General features: G+C 42.5%; 4 protein-coding genes across 5 annotated transcripts; all 4 read right to left on the bottom strand.

The window, feature by feature from the left end:
• Positions 1 to 33: 33 nt before the first annotated feature.
• RB195_014610 (uncharacterized protein) lies at positions 34 to 5,715 on the bottom strand (the record flags this gene model as incomplete). The annotated part of the gene is made up of 8 exons (XM_064204952.1): positions 34 to 99; positions 202 to 276; positions 4,573 to 4,707; positions 4,786 to 4,875; positions 5,071 to 5,158; positions 5,291 to 5,355; positions 5,413 to 5,515; positions 5,654 to 5,715. The coding sequence occupies 8 exons, from the start codon at positions 5,713 to 5,715 to the stop codon at positions 34 to 36; spliced, it is 684 nt and encodes a 227-aa protein (XP_064060833.1).
• Positions 5,716 to 7,796: 2,081 nt separating this feature from the next.
• On the bottom strand, positions 7,797 to 8,225 carry RB195_014609 (uncharacterized protein; the record flags this gene model as incomplete). The annotated part of the gene is made up of 1 exon (XM_064204951.1): positions 7,797 to 8,225. One exon carries the CDS (start codon positions 8,223 to 8,225, stop codon positions 7,797 to 7,799), a length of 429 nt encoding a protein of 142 aa, XP_064060832.1.
• Positions 8,226 to 8,313: 88 nt separating this feature from the next.
• Positions 8,314 to 8,589, bottom strand: RB195_014608 (uncharacterized protein; the record flags this gene model as incomplete). The annotated part of the gene is made up of 1 exon (XM_064204950.1): positions 8,314 to 8,589. The coding sequence occupies one exon, from the start codon at positions 8,587 to 8,589 to the stop codon at positions 8,314 to 8,316; it is 276 nt and encodes a 91-aa protein (XP_064060831.1).
• On the bottom strand, positions 8,405 to 14,184 carry RB195_014607 (uncharacterized protein; the record flags this gene model as incomplete). Of its 2 annotated transcripts, none has more annotated exons than XM_064204949.1 (6): positions 8,405 to 8,731; positions 8,802 to 9,283; positions 9,341 to 9,482; positions 9,563 to 10,619; positions 11,093 to 11,128; positions 11,969 to 12,033. In XM_064204949.1, the coding sequence occupies 6 exons, from the start codon at positions 12,031 to 12,033 to the stop codon at positions 8,405 to 8,407; spliced, it is 2,109 nt and encodes a 702-aa protein (XP_064060830.1). The 2 variants fall into 2 exon arrangements, with proteins under 2 accessions (XP_064060830.1, XP_064060829.1); XM_064204948.1 differs by lacking the exon at positions 11,093 to 11,128 and adding exons at positions 11,670 to 11,758; positions 14,083 to 14,184 and having other exon boundaries at positions 8,634 to 9,283; positions 9,563 to 10,503; positions 11,969 to 12,054.
• Between the last annotated feature and the right edge of the window lie 6,475 nt (positions 14,185 to 20,659).

The following is a 20,659-nucleotide window of genomic DNA, read 5'->3' as shown; positions in this document are numbered from 1 at the left end:
TCTCCGCTCATAACGCGACACCGGCATATTGTTTTAGTTGGCGATCTCCAGAATACCTTGTCTGATCAGCATTTCACAATCATGTCGTGGTAACGAATGCTAAAATTGGATTGAGGTTGTTCAGAAATAATTTTTCTAACATTTCGCACTGATACACTGTGGAATTCTTTTTGAAAAAAACAATCCTCTAAAGCAACCTACCGTTGAGTTAACTTGCAACATAACAAGATTTCCATCGGAGGTTTCAAATTCCCCATAGTTCTCAAGAACGCGGACCTGGAAAGGAAAATACTATTATTTGAGAGGTATATTAATGAAATCCAAGAACAAATAAGAAAGTTAACGGAAACATAGAAAAACATTGGATTATAATGGACTTCTCCACCAACTTAACCCCGTGTAATTTCCACATATTGCTATACTCGGAATGTTAATTTCCTCACCAAAGAACATTCAGATGTATCTAGTCCATAAATGTTTTCGATCTCTGCGGAGAAAAAAAAAAGAAAGAAAAAAGCGAAAGTTACTACTACTTGCTGATAAAAAATTCCTGCTTTTTGTTGCCGTTGCTACGGAATCTCTACATGATTTCACCAAATTACGCTTCTGTACTCATTTACGAAGATTGTGTGCTTGCCCGTGAAACTACGGAGAATCCATCTTTTTACAAGGTTACACTAAGGCAAAAAGTTACATGTGTAGAGTAAATGATTGGATTTATCCACTTAAAAGGGACACCGGATAACAATAAAGCACTGTTTTTTTTTTAACACAAGAATTTTGTTCCGAAATAACACCCATGCGAAGACACTTCGCCATATAACTTACTAACGGTATAACGGTCCAATGACGCAAAGCTTTCCTACACATCAAGCCAACGACTTACGGATTCCCGGCAACAACATAAAGTAAACAAAAAACACATGGCACTTATTTTGATGCTGCCAGTAACGACACGTCAGCATGTCATTTTGCAGAAAGGAGAGGAGTCGTAGCGAAGTGGATGTCACCTGTGCTTGGGAGTGTCCGCTAGGAGAAATGAACGAAAGAAAAACCTTTTTTTCCAAATCTTTTGTCGAAAAAGAAGAGAAAAGCACCCTTACAGATAGTCGATAGAAGCTTCTGAATCAAATATTATCATGTGCTACGATTACATGAGCGTAAACCGCTTATTCCATGCAGTTATGCATTTTTCCATCCATGAAAAGTAACGGTATGGGTTGCCGACCTCAAGTGGTCCAATTTTCATAAGCAAAGACTAAGTTGGAATTTTGGAAAACAGCCCAGACTGGTTGTCTTTGTTTAACGTACAATCACATAAAAAGCTTCATGCACTTCCTGCTTTTTAATCCTTATGTCATGAAATACTGCATAAATAGCATGGATATATTGCCTCTGCTGCAACGAAAAATGAATTCGAAACAGCACATACTTCCTCTCATTTCACACCCTACAGTGGAACTAAGATTTGTAGAACTCCTTTAAAAACCCCAAAGCAACCCCAACTTATCCGCAAGTGGTAACAATTCAGACTTTGCTTTACTATCAAAGTTTAGCACGAGTTTCTGTGAGCAATTATATAAACCTGGCGTTAGAGGAAAATATTCCAAAAATCATAAAAATAGCACATGAATTCACCAAGATCTATACGTTAAATTTTAAGAAGGTTGTTATTTCTCAATTCGAGGTGGTGCGGATTTCAGGTGGAGTATTCGTGCATGGCATACTGGATTATGGAGAGGGGGTGATTCCGTCCATTTCTTTCTAATTGCCGTGAAAAACGGCCCGGAAGATGCGCGCGTGCACGAGGCTGGCGCGCTCCAATCGAACTCCTTGTGGAAAATACTGCGCCGGAACGCTCGAAGCCGTACCTCCCAGGCCGTTTTCTATGGCAATTAGGAAGAAATGAACGGAATCACCCTTCCTTCAATAATCTACTATCCCGTATACGAATACTCCACCGCAAATCCGTACCGCTCCAGATTCGTGGGGTGATGCCTTTAAAATGTTTTCATTTCACAATTTGGATGTGGAAAAACAGGATGTCATTGGCGAAATCAGGTGCAAAAGTATATATTTACAATAAAGAGTAAGAAATTTCATAAAGAAGTACTCGAACCTAAACAAAACGACCTCGAAGTATTCTCTCACAGATTTCGCCTAAAAAAATACAATTTTCAAACTCCTATTGCTTTGTTTTTTTTTTTCTCAAATAACCAAAATAGTTTAGAAAGATATAGTAGTAGTCATAATAGAGCCGAAAAGGACTGACTCAAAACAAATCCTACACAGCATTTTCTACATCTGCGCTGATGCAAGACAAGCCGAACTTTTTGACTCTCACACCAATCGGTACCACTTCAAAGCGATTTTATCCCAACACCAACACATGTCATTCAGAATGTCACATGTTCGTGATGTTGTGTAAAAAAAAGAAAACTAAACGACAGCCGGAGCTGCAAACCCAAGGTTAAAAAAGCAATACATCCACGAAACTACAGCTGACATCGCCATGCAACAGCTCGAAAAATCATTAGAAACGCATGTGGTCCGAGTTTCAAGTTAAACTCGCGAATTTAAAGCAACAAACTTCGCCTATTAGGCTAAAATTATGGAACAATTTGGAGTGAAAGTTCCCACCACGAATCACTTCAAATAATCGCACCAAATACAGTAGGAAAGCAGTTCGATTTGGGTGCGTCAGATTCCTCCCCCACCCCCTACCGGAATACATTTTACCATTGAGAAAGAAGTCACAACATAGAATACATATCTAGAACTTGAACTTGAAACTCGGACCACACACATTTCTAATGATTTTTCGAGCTGTTGCACGGCAATGTCAGCTGTAGTTTCGTGGATGTATCGCTTTTTTAACACAACATCACGAACATGTAATATTCTGAATGACGTATATTGGTGTTGGGATAAACTCGCTTTGAAGTGGTACCGATTGGTGTGAGAGTCAAAAAGTTCAGCTTGTCATGGAACTTGCATCAGCGCAGATGTAGAAAATGCTGTCGAGGATTTGTTTTGGGTCAATTCTCTTCTCCAACTCACGGCTAACACAATCTCGTCTGTAAACGCATTCTTTATGTAGTTGAAAGTTGGTTTTGTTTTACGAATTGTTGCCATACGTCCACACACTTCCACTGATCTTTATCTCTCCTCTTTAGAGGTTGCATCCCACCTCACGTTCTTTCTTCGTTGGTGAAATCATTCCATTTCTCTTCTGAACCGCCCAGCATTGATTTTCAAATAATCGTTTTTAATTATTGACTTGTCGAAGGTACGGTTTACGGAGAACGTACTATTTTACTGGAATAATGATTTGCAGTCGCTCGAAGTAAGAATTTCGTGAAACTCGTAAGGATTTTTGTCTATTATAACGCTTTGTGAACGTCCATCTACGTCTATATTTCTTTTCACACCATCTGCTTTAGCTTATACATTATTTTGGTTATTATAAGAGTGTCAACTTGCTTAATGCATGATTATCGTCATTGAAAGTATCTTTATTTCGGAGTCGTATAATTCAAAGTCGTACCTTCGGCAATTCAATAATTAAAAACGATTATTTCAAAAACAATACTATGAGCAGTTCAGAGTAGAAATGGAATGATTTCAGCGAGGAAGGAGAGTAAGGTGGAATGCAATCTCAAAAGGGAGAGATAAAGATCGGTGGAAATGCGTGGACATACGGCAACAAGTCGTAAAAGAAATCCGATTTTCAGCTACATAAAGAATGCGTTAGCAGACAGGATTGTGCCAGCAGTGGGTTGTAAAAGCCACGAATCATTAACGTTCCTGCCAAAAACAACATCATGCCAGCACTTATCGAGAAATAAAGACTATTCAAGTCATAAAGAAGTCACAACAAAGAATACATACCTAGAAATAAATTACCTTAGCTAGCAGACGTTTAAACCTAAAATAGGCAATGAAACAGGTGCAGCGAAGGTAGAAGTTATCACCTTCACCTGTTTACCTGAGGTCGAATAGCTACGACTGCCTTTTAACATTAAAGACCCTCACGCTTGCGAAACGGCTGCGATTTGGCAGAAAAGGTTGCGAGCCAGCGCGCCGCGATGCGACTGGCATTGAAGTAGGTTTAGATGGCACCCATTATGGATAGTCAGCGACAACAAAAAAAAAACTTGAAAAGTGCAACCACAATGAATCTCTGATCTATACTACAGAGTTCTCCTAACTTAGATGACATTTGAAGGGACACTCATACCATTTAAAGAAAAAAAAGGTAAATCCTTTACTCCTCAGAAAAAAAGATAAAGATTTTGGAGCAGAAGACATGACTGAAAACTTGAATTTTCGCTGTCAATTCGTAAATTTTCCGAGATGCTGCTATCATTGCTGCTCCTCGTTCCCCTGTTTTTATTCTGATCTCTTTTGACACCGCATCTTTCATTACCTTTCATTTTTCACCATATTCAGCCATAAGGACATATTGCTAACACTTACAAGAAAAAAAGGCGAAAATAAAATCTGATGAAATAAAGGGATAGGGAAGGGAAAATGCGAAAAAAAAGAAATGTATCAGCTCATAATGCCAACCTGAACGTAGAGAGCTTTTGGTGGATGCGTACTCAGTAGCAGATTTACGCCATTCTCTCCAATCCCTGCTTGAAATTCCACCAAACTACTGCAGTACTCGTTGAAAAACTCTATTTCTGCTTCACATAAATTATTCTGCAAAATAATGGACGCAAAAGACTTCGATGAAAAGAACACCACAAAAAAGAGTAAGAAGTACGACTTATTTCTAACTCTTATAGAAGCCGGAAGGACTCCTCCTAGTCGCCACCTGTAAGATCTTATCCGCTCAGCTCTAGCATGGATGTAGGCTAGACAGCACCTCTGAGAACAAGACTTTACAGAGAAATCATTTTAGAAAATTCCCAAGAGTACAATAACAAAGAGATATGCAGGGATTACGCCAGAAACACGGATGTTCTGGGAAAGTAAGTGAGAAAGAACTGGTTAAGCAGATTGTAGGAAAGGGAGTTGATAATTCCGCAAATTACAAAACAACATGCTAAAATTAAATCTCACACGAATATGCTGTAGCGCCTCATTTCGGCAGATCATTAGCGCTTCCAGCTCACGCCTTGCTCTTTCTCCTTGCGATCGCAAACGTGTCCTGCAAAGCACTGAAGATTACTTAGCAGGTAAAAAATTAAAAAGATACATTAACCGTTTCTAGCTACATTTCAAAAAAGTAAAGCAACAGAGAAAAGACGTCAACAGTCTGGGAAAACTGAAAAACACTCACACGCATTCATTATTCAGGTTGTATAGCTCGTTCATTTTGGCAATACACGCTCGCATGGCTTCTTCCTATAGTTTCGCATCTACGTTGAGCAGAATTAAATTGAATATTCTGATCGAACTCACATTATACGGAGGCATTACATCTGGGTTTCTTTTCATTTGCGTGAGGAGAAGTAAAGCTTGATCGGCCACACCTTCCAAGTTTTCATTATCGTTAGGCATTCTACTGGAAACAAACTACCTTCACTTTCATTCTGCTTCAACATTTCTTACGGCTGACAAGTACCCGAATGTGCAAGAAGGAAAATAGACTCAATGAGAAAAAGGAAAAAAACAGCAAAACTGAGACCGAGACAAGCCTCACCTATAAGACTTGGAAAAAGCAGCACTCAAAGAACAAAAACAAAGTACGCGTGAAATACTCATATCCGGCACTAGTGGAAACAATGCATCGAAATAACCCTTAACAAATGAAACTTGGTTGAAAAATAAACAGAAATTTTGAACTTTGCATTTTCCCGCGTTGTTAGTCGTTATTGCAGAAACGAACGCATATAGTCGTGACACCAATGTTCGGTCTCGTCTGCGATGTTCTGGGATTCTGACGTGTTCCGATCTCGGAACCTAGTGACTTGTGATGTTTACGTTATCATGTTGTCCTCCCCTTGTCGGACCACATGACAAGGAGTAGCTTGCTTTTGCGAGGGTTGCTCTTTTTAGATGCGCTGGAGACAGCAAGGAATTTCTGTTTGTTCCTACTTTCATATAAATAAACCTTATCCACTTAGCCGCTCTTTGTCTTTTTAGATTTAAAACCCCATTTATTGTGAACCAGATGAACCTTGCTCAGGCGCACACAACGATTGGCCGGATTTTTGTGTTGAGTATTTGCTTCCCGCAGGTGTAATAATACTAAAGTAGTAGGAACCCTTCTTTCAGATGCGCGCTAAGTGTTCAATTTCCTTTATTGTTGTTTTTTTCAGCATTTAGCCTTTCAAAGGGAATAATACTTCGTTCTATTTTGTAAAAGATCCAATGGCTACAAATGATTCGAACATAGGTCATTCAATGCCCATTGGTTAAATGTCATCCAACACTGGATCATCTTAAAGGCATCACTCCACGAATCTGAGGTGGTGCAGATTTCAGGTGGAGTATTAAGGGATAGTAGATTAAGGGGACGGGGGTGATTCCCTCCATTTCTTCCTAATTGCCGTAAAAAAACGGCCCGGAAGATGCGACGCCGCACAAGGCTGGCGCGCTCCAATCGAACTCCTTGTAGAAAATAGTGTGCCAGAACGCCCGAAGCCGTATCCTCCAGGCCGTTTTTTACGGCAATTAGGAAGAAGTGGACGGAATCACCCCCGTTCCCTTAATCTACCATGCCGTATACGAATACTCCACCTGAAATCCATACCTCCTCAGATTCGTGGAGTGATGCCTTTAAAGGCAGCAAGCCACGAGTTTGACCTGGTGAGGGAATTGAAAGGAAGAGCTAGAGATGGGGTTGTAGGTTGCGGGATCCGGGTTGGTTCCGCTTACCTTTCCCTATTTGCCCTAAAAACGTTTGTTCCTACGAGGCGCGTTAAAATGTGCCTCTCTACATACGCTTCGGCTTCAGCAACCTATTCATTGGTTTTACCAGAATGGGCTAGTGAGAAGTCTTCCACGCCGTTTTTTTACAACAAGTAAGGAGAGATGAGCGGAACCACCTCGGATCCAACGGTCTGCAACCCCATGTCTAGCTTTTTCCGCGGATTTCCTCACCACGTCAGTGGTGATATGCCCCCTTTAACTGGAACAATGTGGTTTCGTAACATATCATGTTCCTCTTCTTAGGTGCAATTAAAAACTTCATTTAACAACACTTCACAACATATTTATTTACTGAACAAATAATTTCATAGGAAACAACAATGGCTATGTTCATACACAAGGAAATCTTAGTTGTCATGTATTTATATGTCTTTGTGAGATCTACGGATGTATATACATCCAAGTGCTACAGTTATTTAGTTTGCTAATGGTCATCGACTCGATTGATTTGTGCCCTGAAACAGGGAAATATTGGACGTACATCAAAGCACAATTAGTTCGTGACTTGGTCGAATTTCCTGGGGATTTTAAAAGAAAGCCTTTCGGCTGAGGCAAGGTGGGGTAAGGAGAGATTTTGTGTCAAGTAGAGAAGTGTGTACGTTGTCGCGAACTCGTACAAATAAGATACAAAAGATAGTAAACAGCGGGAGAACTCTCAATCAAAACCATAAAAGAATTAGTGTCTCACGCTCGAAAGCTTCATTCAAAATCAACGACCACCGAGCAACATATAAAAGGATAAAGTTTTTTTCGTTAATCAATCCGCTTGGAATGCGCCCCCACGTTCACTTCAATTCAGAATTCTTTGAGGTTTACGAAGTGTAACTGGCCTATATAATGACTTGCCGTGGCTAGCCGATGTGTCAAGTCAGTGTTTCTATCCTCCCAGACAAGTCTTCTTCTTCTTCTTCCTAGCGTTTGTCCCACGTTGTTGTAGGGTCCGCTTTTCTGCTTCTTGTCTTCCATTTGCTTCCATCCATTGCATCAGCCGTACCCAAACGCGCATCTATCACATCCAGGTTCACACGGTCTAACCAGCGAATCTTTGGACCAAACCATTTCAGTCGCGCTTCCTTAATCTTCTCAGTTATAGGGACGACGCCGAAGATGGAGCGTACAGTGTCGTTGGATACTTTTTCTGTTAGCGTTATACCCCCGTCCACCTCAACATCCGCATCTCCATAGCGTGCAACACTCTTTCCAAGGCTTTCGTCGTCGGCCAGCACTCGCATCCGTAAAGGGCAACAGGACGCACAACCGCCCTGTAGGGCTTCGACTTCAGTCGAACAGGGACTTTCTTGTCGCACAGTACGCCTGTTGCCATTTTCCATTTCATCCATGCCGCATTAACACGTGCTCCACCTTCTTGATCAATGTCGCCTGTGGAAGTCACTTTCGATCCAAGGTACTTGAAACAGTTCACATTGTTTAATTCGGTGCCATCGACACGAATTGAACCATGTGTTGAGGTGCAATCCATATTGCTGCAGCCGATCCTTCCAAAACTTGTTTCTGAAGATCATCTCGAAACTTCGACGTGAGCATGACACCGTCGGCAAAGAGTAGAGTCCACAGATGCTGCTTTTGGATTTCCTTCGTTATCGTGTCCATGCACAGTATGAACAGCAGGGGTGAGAGGGATGAACCCAGCACATCGTACAACGGTGGCAGGCTTCGCATAAAGCAACTTCGCCCACCCCACATGTTCTTCTGGTACTCTATGCGACCTCATGGACATCCATAACAGCTCATGTGGGACACGGTCGAAAGCTTTCTTGAGATCGAGAAAAGCAAGATGCACACTGCGGTTCTTCTCTCGATGTTTCTCCAGGAGGATCCGGACAGCCTGGATAGCATCTATAGTGCTGCAGTCCTTCACAAGTCCTTCCTTCGCACTGGTTGAGTGAAACGCTGACAATTTTCCTCAGACGAGCTTCCAGGACACGCTCAAAAACCTTCATCGTGTGGCACAGCAGTCGTATAGGCCTGTACGAAGTGCAGTCAGCAATGTCTTCTTTCCCTTTCCAGACAGGCTTCCAGACATCAGCAGGTATGTCATCAGGACCGGTTGCCTTGTTCGACTTCATTTTTGCGAGGGCAGCATTGACTTCGACGGCAGTAATTGGTAGAACAGGATCCTCGACGCTGGGAACAGTTGGGATGGGAGGATGACAGAACTCTTCTTTACACAAGTGATTGTAGTACTCTCGCCACCTCTCCAGGATCTGACCAGAGCGGCGCAAAATGGCTCCATCAGCTCCCTTAACGATCTTGGTGTGCTCCATATCCAACGTTGAGCGATGACGCGCTCTGACTAGACGATACACTGCCCGCTCGCCTTCTCTGGTATCAAGCATGTCGTACACAGCCTTGTAGCGGTCCAACTTCGCCTTCGAGACTGCATTCTTAACCTCCCTCTTCGCCGCTATTTAAGCACCCCGATCTTCAGGCTGACGTGTCTTCCACCAGAGCTTATACTTAGACTTCTCACGAATTGCCGCCTGAACTTCCTCGTTCCAAAACCACGTAGCCTTTGTACCTTGGGCTTGCCTAGAGTAGTCTTTCCCAGAGTGTTTTCCGCGGTCAAGCGTATAACGCTGGAAGTAGACAACCACATTTCCGTCACACTACGAGTAGGGTGGGGAAGTGTAGATGGAGCCACGGACGCGAAAAATACCTCCTTTCGATCCTTCAGATTCCACCATTTGATGCGCTGTGTTTCAGTCCTTGGATGTCTCTTCCTTGGACGGGAGATTTTCAAGTCCATAACGAGCAGATGATGTTGGGCAGCAACATGGTCTGTAGGGATGACTTTTGAATTCTGCAGAAGTCGACGATCTCGTCGGCGTAACATTCGGAAATCTATTTGTGTTTCACGACCGCCGCTGGTGTACGTGATCAGGTGCGATTTTCTTTTCCGATACTGCGTGTTAGCAATGATCATGTCACTTGCAACAACATACTCCAGGATTCGCAACCCGTCGTCGTTACGAGCTCCATAACCGTATCCACCATGACAACTCTCGAACCCGTCTTTCCGAGAACCGACATATCCGTTGAAGTCTCCTCCGATTAGAAGTACTTCTTCGCCTTCCAGGGATTGGACGTACTGCTCCAGATCTTCCCAAAAGCACACCTTCTCTTCTCCACTACAGCCCACCTGTGGCGCATAAGCAGAGACGACTCGCAATTCCACTTCTCCCGTGTCTACCTTTGCAGCCATCAGGCGATCCGATAGTCGATCCACCACTGTGACGCTGTTCCTAAACGACTCGTTCAATATGATACCAACGCCATTGCGATTTGATGTGCCGTGGTAGATGAAGATGAGCTTGTAGCCATCGCCTAATTCCCTTGACTTGGAGCCTTTCCAGCGAGTCTCCTGTACACAACATATGTCAACACGGCGTTTTCTGAGACTGTCTGCCAGTTCACGACTTCTTCCAGTAAGCGTCCCAACGTTATGTGTTGCCAAGCGCACTGGATGTTGCTGGCGATGGCAGACTAACTTCTTTGGCCGGCTCCGTCCTCTAGCCGGTAGCCCTCGTATATTTGCCACATTGCCCGGGCAAGGACAATGCGCATCTGGGGTACGACTTCTAGGGTACGTCCTAGCTTCTGAAGAACACATAGTAGACATTAACAGTGTGGCGCGACAGGGGTGTTCTCCTCGGCCGGCTTGTCGCACTAGCAAGCTAGCAGCCTGGCACCGGAATCGACGTACTACCTCCTCACTTAGCTAACCTGTAGCCTTGGCCCAAGTACCGGGTCACTAGCCGGACACCTTTGTGGCATGGTTGAACCTGCCGAGACGAAGTCTCGCCACTATAGCTACCCGACGGCCAGGGCCACCGCTGCGCCGCTTTGAGGCGTGAGGTAGGATTTGCAGCAGCCTCCCAGACAAGTATGGTACCAATTTATCGACCACGCAGGGATGATAGGCTTGGTGAGCACTAGGGCGGATTCGAGCCTCCGATCGATCGTGCAGGAAGCGGTACCTCTAACCGCTACACTACACCCGCCCTGAGCAACATATAACTGCGGTGAATAGGAAAATAGAATGCAGGATTTGCAGGTTTAATGCAATGCTGTAGAACAAGGATGCCAGTTATCATGTCCATTTTCCATTATCAGTGCAAAATGTGTTGAAAATCCATTCCATTTCGCCCTCACCTAGGAAAGATGTTAAGAGCTGATCGAAACCTACCCTATGTATTCTCGTGGCCAGATGTTCTGATTGTACCTGCAAAAGTAAAAGTAAAGATAGGACTTATTGACTTCTTAACAAACATTTCAATAGATTTTTTTTTTAGAAATTCTCAAAGGTGAGACTGTTTTTATGAGAAGTAGTAATCGATAAAACAACCGTAGGAATACGACAGCCGTATGAATGACAGCGTATCACGATTTCGACGTGGTGCGGAAGTCACTTCGAAAGCGTGAAGTTTGGGTAGTAGATTCAGGAACCCAGGATGGTTCCGCTCATCTTTCCCTAATCTTCGTAAAAAAAAGTGGCAGCGACACCGCATTTGTTTCTATGAGGTATGCTAGGACGCGCCTCTCTATACACGGTCTCTTCAGCACCCTAATCACTAGTCTCACCTGAAGAGAAGACAGAACTGATCTTCGACCGCTCGCATTTGGATGCGGCGCGTGCACAACGGTATCACGTTGCAACCAAAAACGGCTTCTTTTACACAGTTTTTTTTACGAGGATTAAGGAAAGATGAGCGGGACCATGATGGGTTGCGCAGTTTACTACCCAAATTTTTTACAGAACGAACCCTCATAGTTTTCCTTTTCAAAATGCCAAAATTCTAACCGTTCAGAAATACATGAATCTGCCTCCGAAGGCACTAGTTTATAGGCCGAACTTGAGCAAAAAGATTACAGTTAGAAAAAGGTGTGAGTTAATTTGCCTTCCATCCTTCAATATTTTTCAACGAAAAGGTTAAACATTTATAATTTGACGCTGCTGTGATTGAACAGTCACGATCGGCAAGAGTGATAGGTATATGTGTTATGAAATCAAAAACTAGGTGAGAACTAAAGTGTGCTTAAAATAACAGAAACATACACTCACTTATCTGCTAAAAGATTCGCCTCCTCTCGTTCACCCAAGTCAAATCGCTGCGGAACGAAAATCATATCCGATTCAGGAATAAATGTCTAAAAAAACCAGAGTTGCCATTTCATCATGCGCAGGTCCACGAACCAAGCTCAAATGTAAGCAGGGACGATAGAAATAAATCCCGAATACCAACAGGTCCCAAAAAATGGGCTGTTCCGAGATAACAGGACTTCTGTTATAATTTCAAAGGCATCACCCCACGAATCTGAGGTGGTCCGGATTTCAGGTGGAGTATTCGTGTACGGGATCGCAGATGATGGAGAGGTGGATGATTCTGTCCATTTCTTCCTAATTGCCGCTCTCCATAATCTACTATGCCGTATACAAATACTCACCTGAAATCCGTACCACCTCAGATTCGTGGGGTGTTCCCTTAACGTATGTGAGTACCTTTCAGTGATCCCTTAGGCACATTTTCACTAAGGTCCCTCAAGCACATTTTGATAAACTCCTGGGAAATAGGCATTCGTCTTCTTTTCCTGAATTCTTCAAACACTTCTAGCCGCAATGTGTTCAGCCGAGTGAGTGCGACGCATCCTCTCCAACCCACCCCACTTCTCTGCCTGACATACACTTCTCCGCACTCGTCTTCCTTTAATCGAGCTACATACACAGTTCTCTCACCCAGTTTGGGTCGATGTGATAAAATGCTGTCGACTAGACTGTGGAAAATGAAGTTTGGTAGTTTGAAGCAGTGAATGACGATGGTGCAAATGGAGACGAGGTATGGAGATGAGGGAGCAAATGTTTGCTAACTGAGCCTACAGAGCAAATCAACAACTGCATCAGTACTGCATTTACTTTTGACTTATCGCTCTTCTCCCATCTACTTAACGAATGGATTTCTTGGTGGCAGAGTAATGAAGTCCCAAATCTTGATACGAGATTGCTATTTTTAGTACCAAAAGCAGTAAGCCTCTGGTGGATCAATCTGTTTGGGATGCGCAAACGCATTTTTCTGTAATTCGTAATCGTTGATGTTTTAGGAACAAGTGTTGACCTATACAATGACTTGCGGAGGCCAGTCGACGATCAAGTCAGTGTTTTTATCCTCCCAGACAAGTCTGGTACCAATTTATTGAACCCAGAGGGATGAAAGTCTTGGTTGGCACTTGGGCGGTTTCGAACCATCGACCGTGCGGCTACAACCGATCTCTTACCGACTGCTCGACTGTGTAAAACAGCAATTATTTAAGTTACCACCTAGGTGCGACAGGAAAGTCGCTGGATATCACTAACCACCTTCAGGATCCTTGCTGCGGTGAAGGTTTGTCTACATAGGAACCACACGAACTACGCAACCCGAAGAAAGCATTAGGGATCAATGTCTGTGAATCCGTGGATCGTTGCTTTTCCACCCACACGGGAAGGACTTTCTCAAGGATATCGTTACGAGGAAAAGTGCTGAGTCATGTTTGCCAACAGTACGGGACATCACCAGTTGCATCGAACCGAACCACTTCAAAAAGAGCCCGGTGTGAAGGACACCGAAAATATTTATTTTGTTGTTGATGAGTTTCCAGAGAATGCTCTGCTTCGAATTCCTTTCGGCAGAATCTACAGAGTGCTGAGATGCACGCCACTCGGCTTCTGAGGTAGCCACTGCTCTTAGATCGATAGATGGCCGATGAGTGACAATGTCTCTCTTTTCGGCGACAGCGTCTGTCCTGATGTGACGAAGCTGACTTGTTCGATGATAGCCAAACCGAACGAAACATGCTGCTCATTCTCCGGCTTACTTCTTCTAAACACCATATTTCGTGCCTTTATATATAACCTTTGCGAAAACATACTCAAGGTCAATCGGAGCTCGATGCTGAGATAGTTCACTTCTTCAACTCACAGCCACCAGTTTCGGCTTACGAGGATCGAAAAGCTGCGGGTTCGATGGACGTTTTTACAGATACTAGTACTAATCATAGTACTAATACTAATAGTAATATCACTGATTGGGATCTCTTCATAATAAAAATATGAGTGTCCAAGCAATGGAAATTTTATTCAAGACTTCGTCAACTCTATACGTTTGTAATAGAGGAATATTAAAAAGTTAGCTGAAAACTCACCGCAGTATCAACTTCTGGTGATTTAGAGATGGCATATAAGAAATATATGAAGGCAGGGCTGAATATCAACAATGATATGCACAGTTTTGTCGAGGGCTCCATCTAGAGAGCTGCTGGAAGTGCTAGTGAGTTGCATCCATTTTAGGGGTTCTGTGTCGAAGCTGTCATTTCCAGGTGAGTAACAAATTATGTGTCTGCGTTCTTGTCAACGCTGAGGAATAAAATATCTATTTTTTCAGAAAAGAAAAATTCTCCAGTTTCCATCAAACCTATTCACAACTACATATTTCATAAGCAATTCTAAGTGCTCAAGAATAATGATAATTTATTCGTGCTCTTGTAATTTTGGTCATAACAGTAAAACTTGAACTGTTGGTAATAGCGCTCTTACGTTTCCTGACGAATCTAGCTTACCATGGTGCTCAGCCCAGTGAACTCCAAGATTTGATTTTCAAAACAGAATTATAATGCAGAGCCCTACCTTGATGTTATGCAGTGAAAAGAGATCATGAAAATCCTATTTAATTTTTCTTTGAATTTTGGATGATGTGAAAGAGGAAATGGAAACAGTTCTGATACAAACCGCTCTGCAACACTATTCGCCTGAGCCATAAATAGCTTCTGTTTTATTTTCCATACCTTTGTTGTGATGATGATTTACTGTGGTTGCATTGGGCTTACCTGCTAACTACTGGATTCTGTTTCAACACTGACTTCAATATATCGACACCGAAGTCTGAAGGGCGACCTTCCACCTTGGTTCACCTTTCAAGGTCACATTTCCAGAAGAAGAAAAACCAATTCTCAACCACCCGATTAGTAATCACTGCTTTACCGTCCATACTGGATATTTATTGACCAGTGCACTGTTGCCTTGCTTAAATTACCAAGGCATCACATTGCGTAAGTACTTTTTTGATTCTTCATTTCCGAGATGAACAAAAGATTAGACGTGAGGGCACTTTAAAGGCATCACCCACGAATCTGAAGTGGTACGGATTTCAGGTGGAGTATTTCTATACGTCATAGTAGACTATGGAAAGGAGGGTGATTCCGTCCATTTCTCTCTAATTTCCGTAAAAACAGTCCGGAAGATGCGGCACGTGCACATGGCTGGCGCGCTCCAATCGAACTCGTTGCAGCAAATAGCGCGCCTGAACGCAAGACGCCGCATCTTCTGGGCCGTTTTTAACGGCAAGAAATGGATGGAATCACCCTTCTCTCCATAATCTACGATCCCGTATACGAATACTCCAGCTGAAATCCTTGCCACCTCAGATTCGTGAGTGATGCCTTTAGAGGACATTCTAAGACCTCTAGTGGCTTCGCTCGCCCATACTGCAAACACTGTGATTTCATATTGTCAGGCCTATAACATTTGACGACTTAGAGGATAGGATAGAGATAGAGGTGTTATGCTAACAAACATTCCAAATCCACTTTCGAACTGATCGATCTTATCGAGTCGAATCCTATACCATTTCCGGCTAATTCCTAGAGAGGATGTCGGACAGCTTTTTCGCCGTTTTTGCAGTTCTGTTAATTACTTAAAGCTTTTGCGCAATGAATAGTCGACACTGAGCTTTTTAAAAAAAAAAAACATGTAAGTGTTATGGATTCCACTTGACCCGTACATCCTGCTAATAATGTCTTATTTAGCCAAAAGAATAACCTTTTTTCGTTGGTTTGCTGCCTTGTCAACTAGATAAATGGAGTGTACCACTCATTTGTGCCAATTGGAAAATGAAAAATTGCTTCTACTTTACGGATTTGTAATGTGTTTTTGCAATTGGATTTAGCGAAACACCGACATTTTTTTCATACTATTATCTGCCAGAGGGATAATTCGCGGATTTCATGTCTACTTGACGATGTTTTCCTTCTGGTTTATCTGCTTACGCTTTCCTCAACATCAAGCTGAAATTCAATACGATTTGTTTTCCTTTACGGCCTCCAAAGCGTAAACTTTCTACGAATCCCCAAGCATTCATCACTGTCAACAAAATGTGCGGAGATAGCGATTGCTATCCGCATAAGCAATGCTCTCGTTCTTTTCTTTCAATTATCGTATAAGTTTTGAATACCACATTGTATCAACATTCAAATATTAGATACTGCTGGAGTGAAACAGTTAAATATTACACATTTAATAGTCGTGGATGCATGTTGTGAATTATGATACTAGATTGTTCACCGCTTCAAAAACACCCTTTTATCTCAGATTTTTTTGGATGACTTTTCTAAAATAAAACATCTTTTAAATCATAAAGCTACATCAAAAAAGTATATCGGATCGGTCCCAACAGCAGCATTTGGAAGGAAATCATTTCTAACGTGTGCTAAGATTTCTCCGCATTTCTCTTTCTCCTTTCATGCGTATACGCTTTCATAGATTTTCTCCTCTTCACTCGTTCCACATCTGTTTCGTTGTCAGAGCTGAATTATGCTTTCGAGAGATGTTGCGAATCCAGCGGGTCAAGGAAAGTGCAGTCAGAGAACTAAGGCGAGTCTCGTACTAACTTTGCTCCCCATTTGGACTCAGGTGGTGCGAGAACAAGTTTCAAGGAAGTGCATCACGATTTTGACGTGGTATGAACCCACAGCGTGATAGATGCGAAATGCGAAACTCAGCGTGGTTCCGGTCATCTTCACTAACCGTCGTAAAAAACGGCGTGGAGTTCGAAGAGCAGTCGAAGATCAGTGATGTATTCTCGTTAGCCTATTCAAGAGAAACTAGTGCTGCGGAGGGTTTTGGAACGACACAGAAGTGCATTCTTACGAACCTCGTAGGAAATAAAGCGGTTCCCACGCCGTTTTTTCGGACGATTAGGGAAAGATGAGTTGCGCTACTCTGAATACCGCAATCTACAACACCAACTCTACAGTTTTCCTGGCACTTCCACACCACGCCGAAGTAGTGAGACCCTGACTTCTATCGCATCATTTTAAGCTAACAGGAAAGGAGCTTTCCAGCACTTTCCTAGAGCTAGCGATCCTTCTCTCCCCCAAATCTCGAGCAGAAAGAAGTAGAAAAACCAGAAACCATTAGTTGTCTCAGAAGACTCCAAATTTTGAGCTTCAAAAAATATTTGAACTCCATCAATTTTCTAAAGCAAGGCAAAATCTTCCCTGTGAAAACCTCAACTGTGTTTGAGGTTGGGCGTCATCAATCAGAACCTAATAGATTCATTGTTATTGCATGCATAAATGGCTTTACGTAACTGAATGAAAATCAGCGAATATCCGCCACAAGCATTCCCATATCCTTGGCTATCCGCATAGTCTAGGCTACCTAAACTTTCTCGTCTACATCTTTTGTATCGAATTCGATAAATTTGCGAGTGCGCAACAAATTGCAAGTGGTAAAGGAAAAAGTTATGCAGTTAATTCGTTCCACTTGACTGTGGGGAGAAACTGGAAGTATTTGTTTGGCGCTTCCATTACATAGCTCAATAAACGAGCTATCCGACCGTGACGTGCCCATTCTCTTGCATTGAGATTCGGTAGAAGATTTTAGTGTAGCATGCTTGAACCTCTCTCAAATATTCTCCGTATCGGTATCAGTATCCTTGTAGATCGAAAGAGTTTTGAACTGAATTGAACTAGATTCATAAAAATTTAAATATCAAAGGAGAAATCTAGGTTGAGTAAGGATATAAACCGAAGAACAAACAGAATGCGATACCGAATGAATGAATGGAAAAATGAGTGGATGGACGAATAAGTGATTGAGTGAATGAAGGAATGAATGTATGACTTTCCATTCTATATTAAAGCATGTTTATAAACTGCCGTTTCTAGTTCCTCATCTGTGAAGAAGAGAAGTAATCCGTGTCGAAGGAGCGACACTAAGACGTCTAATTTCCTAGTTCAATCAGCATGATGTTTTCTCTCTTTGAGATGGAAAAAACGCGTTTGCATTGGGTAGCGACGCTTGTTCACCCTTTTTTGTTGAATCTCGAACTGGAGTTTTTGCACTATAGCTGCTCTTCTACAGCTTATGCATGCAAATATGCGCTCCCGTTTATTATTCCCAAAAAATGTAGGTTGTAGGGAGGGGTAATTAGTATATTTTAGTTTTCGGCATTAATTTTGGTGTGAGGTGACCCTCAAGCACTCCTCCAACCAATAAACTTATCGAGCTTGAATTACCTGCTGGCTATGATTTCTATATTTGTGATTCAGTTGGCCATCTTGTGTTTTAACTCCTCCATGTTTGATTAATATGCTATACCTGTCTGGAAGGATTAAAAACGTGGGAGGATAAGGGAATTTTTGCTGGCTCTTGCGATTGATTTTGTAAACATCATATGCATTCGTGAAAGTCTACTACTCCGACTTGAAGCCAAACGCGATGGCGGATCCAAAAGATATTGATCAGCGTCAAAGACTCGATGCTACTTTTGAACGAGGAATACGTCGTGTACTTTTTTTCGAAGCTCATATACATATACAGCATTTTTGAAATATTGCATATCGTTTGAAAGAAAATTTCTCTATCTACAAGAGTTTTGGAGTGGAGTATCAAGAGGGCGAAATAGAGTACCCTTGCCATTACTTGTTTCTTGCATTCAATCGAAACAATAAGGCCGTCGAAGCTGAGATTGGTGCTGTATATGGAGAAGAAGCATGCCTGCAAATTGTGCTCTTTTCGCTTCGCGCTGCGAAATTGAGAATTCTGACCTCGAGAACGGATCACACACCGGTCGATCCAATTGTCCCAGGGTGAGCAACTCATACTTCTTTCTATTTTTTTTTTCGAAAACGAGGAACTGCTGCAAACTGACCAACAAGGTGCTCTTCATTCCTGCTTGTAGCAATGTCTCCAACAACGTTCTTCCACTGCACAGTAGTCTTCCAACGATTTCTGTTTATTTCCTCCATTCTCTTCTATTTTTGCACTGTTTCCAGGCCCTTTCGTTCTTTTCAGATTATTCACACCTAATACATGAATTGCAAATCTGGCTCACCGATTGGCTTTATCCAATGGGTACCCCACAGAAGACTGTGTTACTCGACAGGTAGGACTTCATTCCCGAAGGTCCTACGTCGTGGGCGATCCAGAAGAGATTCCGTTCTGTCCACATTACACACCTAATGATATGGGCAGAGCGATACGGAGCTGTCCACGAAAAGCAGCTCTACACGGTCATGCTCGTATTCTACAGCTCCTAGCGCGGTGTAGAATACGAGCATGACCGTGACTACGATCAATTCCTCTTAGTTGTCCTAGAAATGTACATGTGTATGCAATAAGGTTCCTTTAGCAGACCTGTCTTACTGGTGTCATTTGATGTAGACGTCTTATTGGTTTTACCTGAATAGGCTGCTGAGAAAGCTTCTTTGATTCTCGACCACTCGCTCGATGATATCTGGAATAAGACGCGGAGGGAGACTTTTGTGATCCAGTCTACTCAATTTATTACTGGCAACAGAATGATGGCAATTCGCGACACGTCTACGATTGCGCTGATGAGGCAGCTTTTGCTGTTTATTTGAGCTGCACCCGTTGGTTTGTTGGTCGGCGACGGAGTTAGGTACAGGCGTTTTATCGCGTAATAAGTGCCACCGTCGGAGAGAAAAAAACCACACAAGGCTGATTCACACTCTTTTTTCCGGATTGCTAGTCAGAAGTCAGTTGTCAGTCATACTCGTACGTCACCACTCCTGTCTGTTATTTATTCGTGGAAGGATCAAAACATCGCTGATTCTTTGATTGATTGATCCTTCAAAGACCATACTTACACAGAACAGGAACAAGTTCGGAAAAGTATGGGTTTAAATCCGCTAAATCCGCTGTTTTTTTAATTTTGCAGTTGAAGGTTTGTGAAGGTTTATAAAGTACATTCTTACAGAATGATTAAAAAATGACAGAATACACAGTGAAGTACTACAATAAAGTTATAGAGAAGTATTGAAAAGCCATCTCCCCAGAACTGAAATATACTGTGCCTCACAGGTTGTTACGTAGAGCCTTCATTATGCTTTTCGGCCTCGACGCCTACGCCTTCTTCAGAAGTCTATTCAGAAAATTCCGATCTATTTGCAATGTAGACCACTGTATGTCTTTCCTTCTTTTCTAGCTACTCTGCTGAAATAATATTCTAGATGGGGTAGGCGCAACGAAACCTCAGCACCGTTTTGTAGGTTAGATCATCCGCTCAAGCATTCACTCCGATCGAGTGATCCACAGCTGACATAATGACACGAACGGCAAAAAGTCACTGGTGATTGTTAAGCATTGTTCTGCTTCAGTTGTTTATGCTTAGATTTCTGCCAGATCCAGAGTGCTTTTGACATTTTCTTGCTGTGATCTTATTTTAACGTACCAGTACAGTACATGGAATACCAAAGCCAGTACACTTTTGCTTTTCACGCCGATGCTTTTCGAACGCCGAAGTGAGATCTTTCCCTCGCTTGCAACCTATATGCTCGTTGATTCGTGCGCTCAATTCCCAAACTGTTTCGCCAACAGTTCATAGCAGCTCCAATACTTGATTTTGTACATCACCTCGGTTTCAGCGCAGTCTCCTGTTTTTCCGCATGAACAACTAACGCGCTTCTCTCTTATCTTAAT

This window comes from Necator americanus, chromosome V, assembly GCF_031761385.1.
Source record: "Necator americanus strain Aroian chromosome V, whole genome shotgun sequence".
Taxonomy (NCBI): Eukaryota; Metazoa; Nematoda; class Chromadorea; order Rhabditida; family Ancylostomatidae; genus Necator; species Necator americanus.
This window is presented reverse-complemented; position numbering and strand designations above follow the sequence as displayed.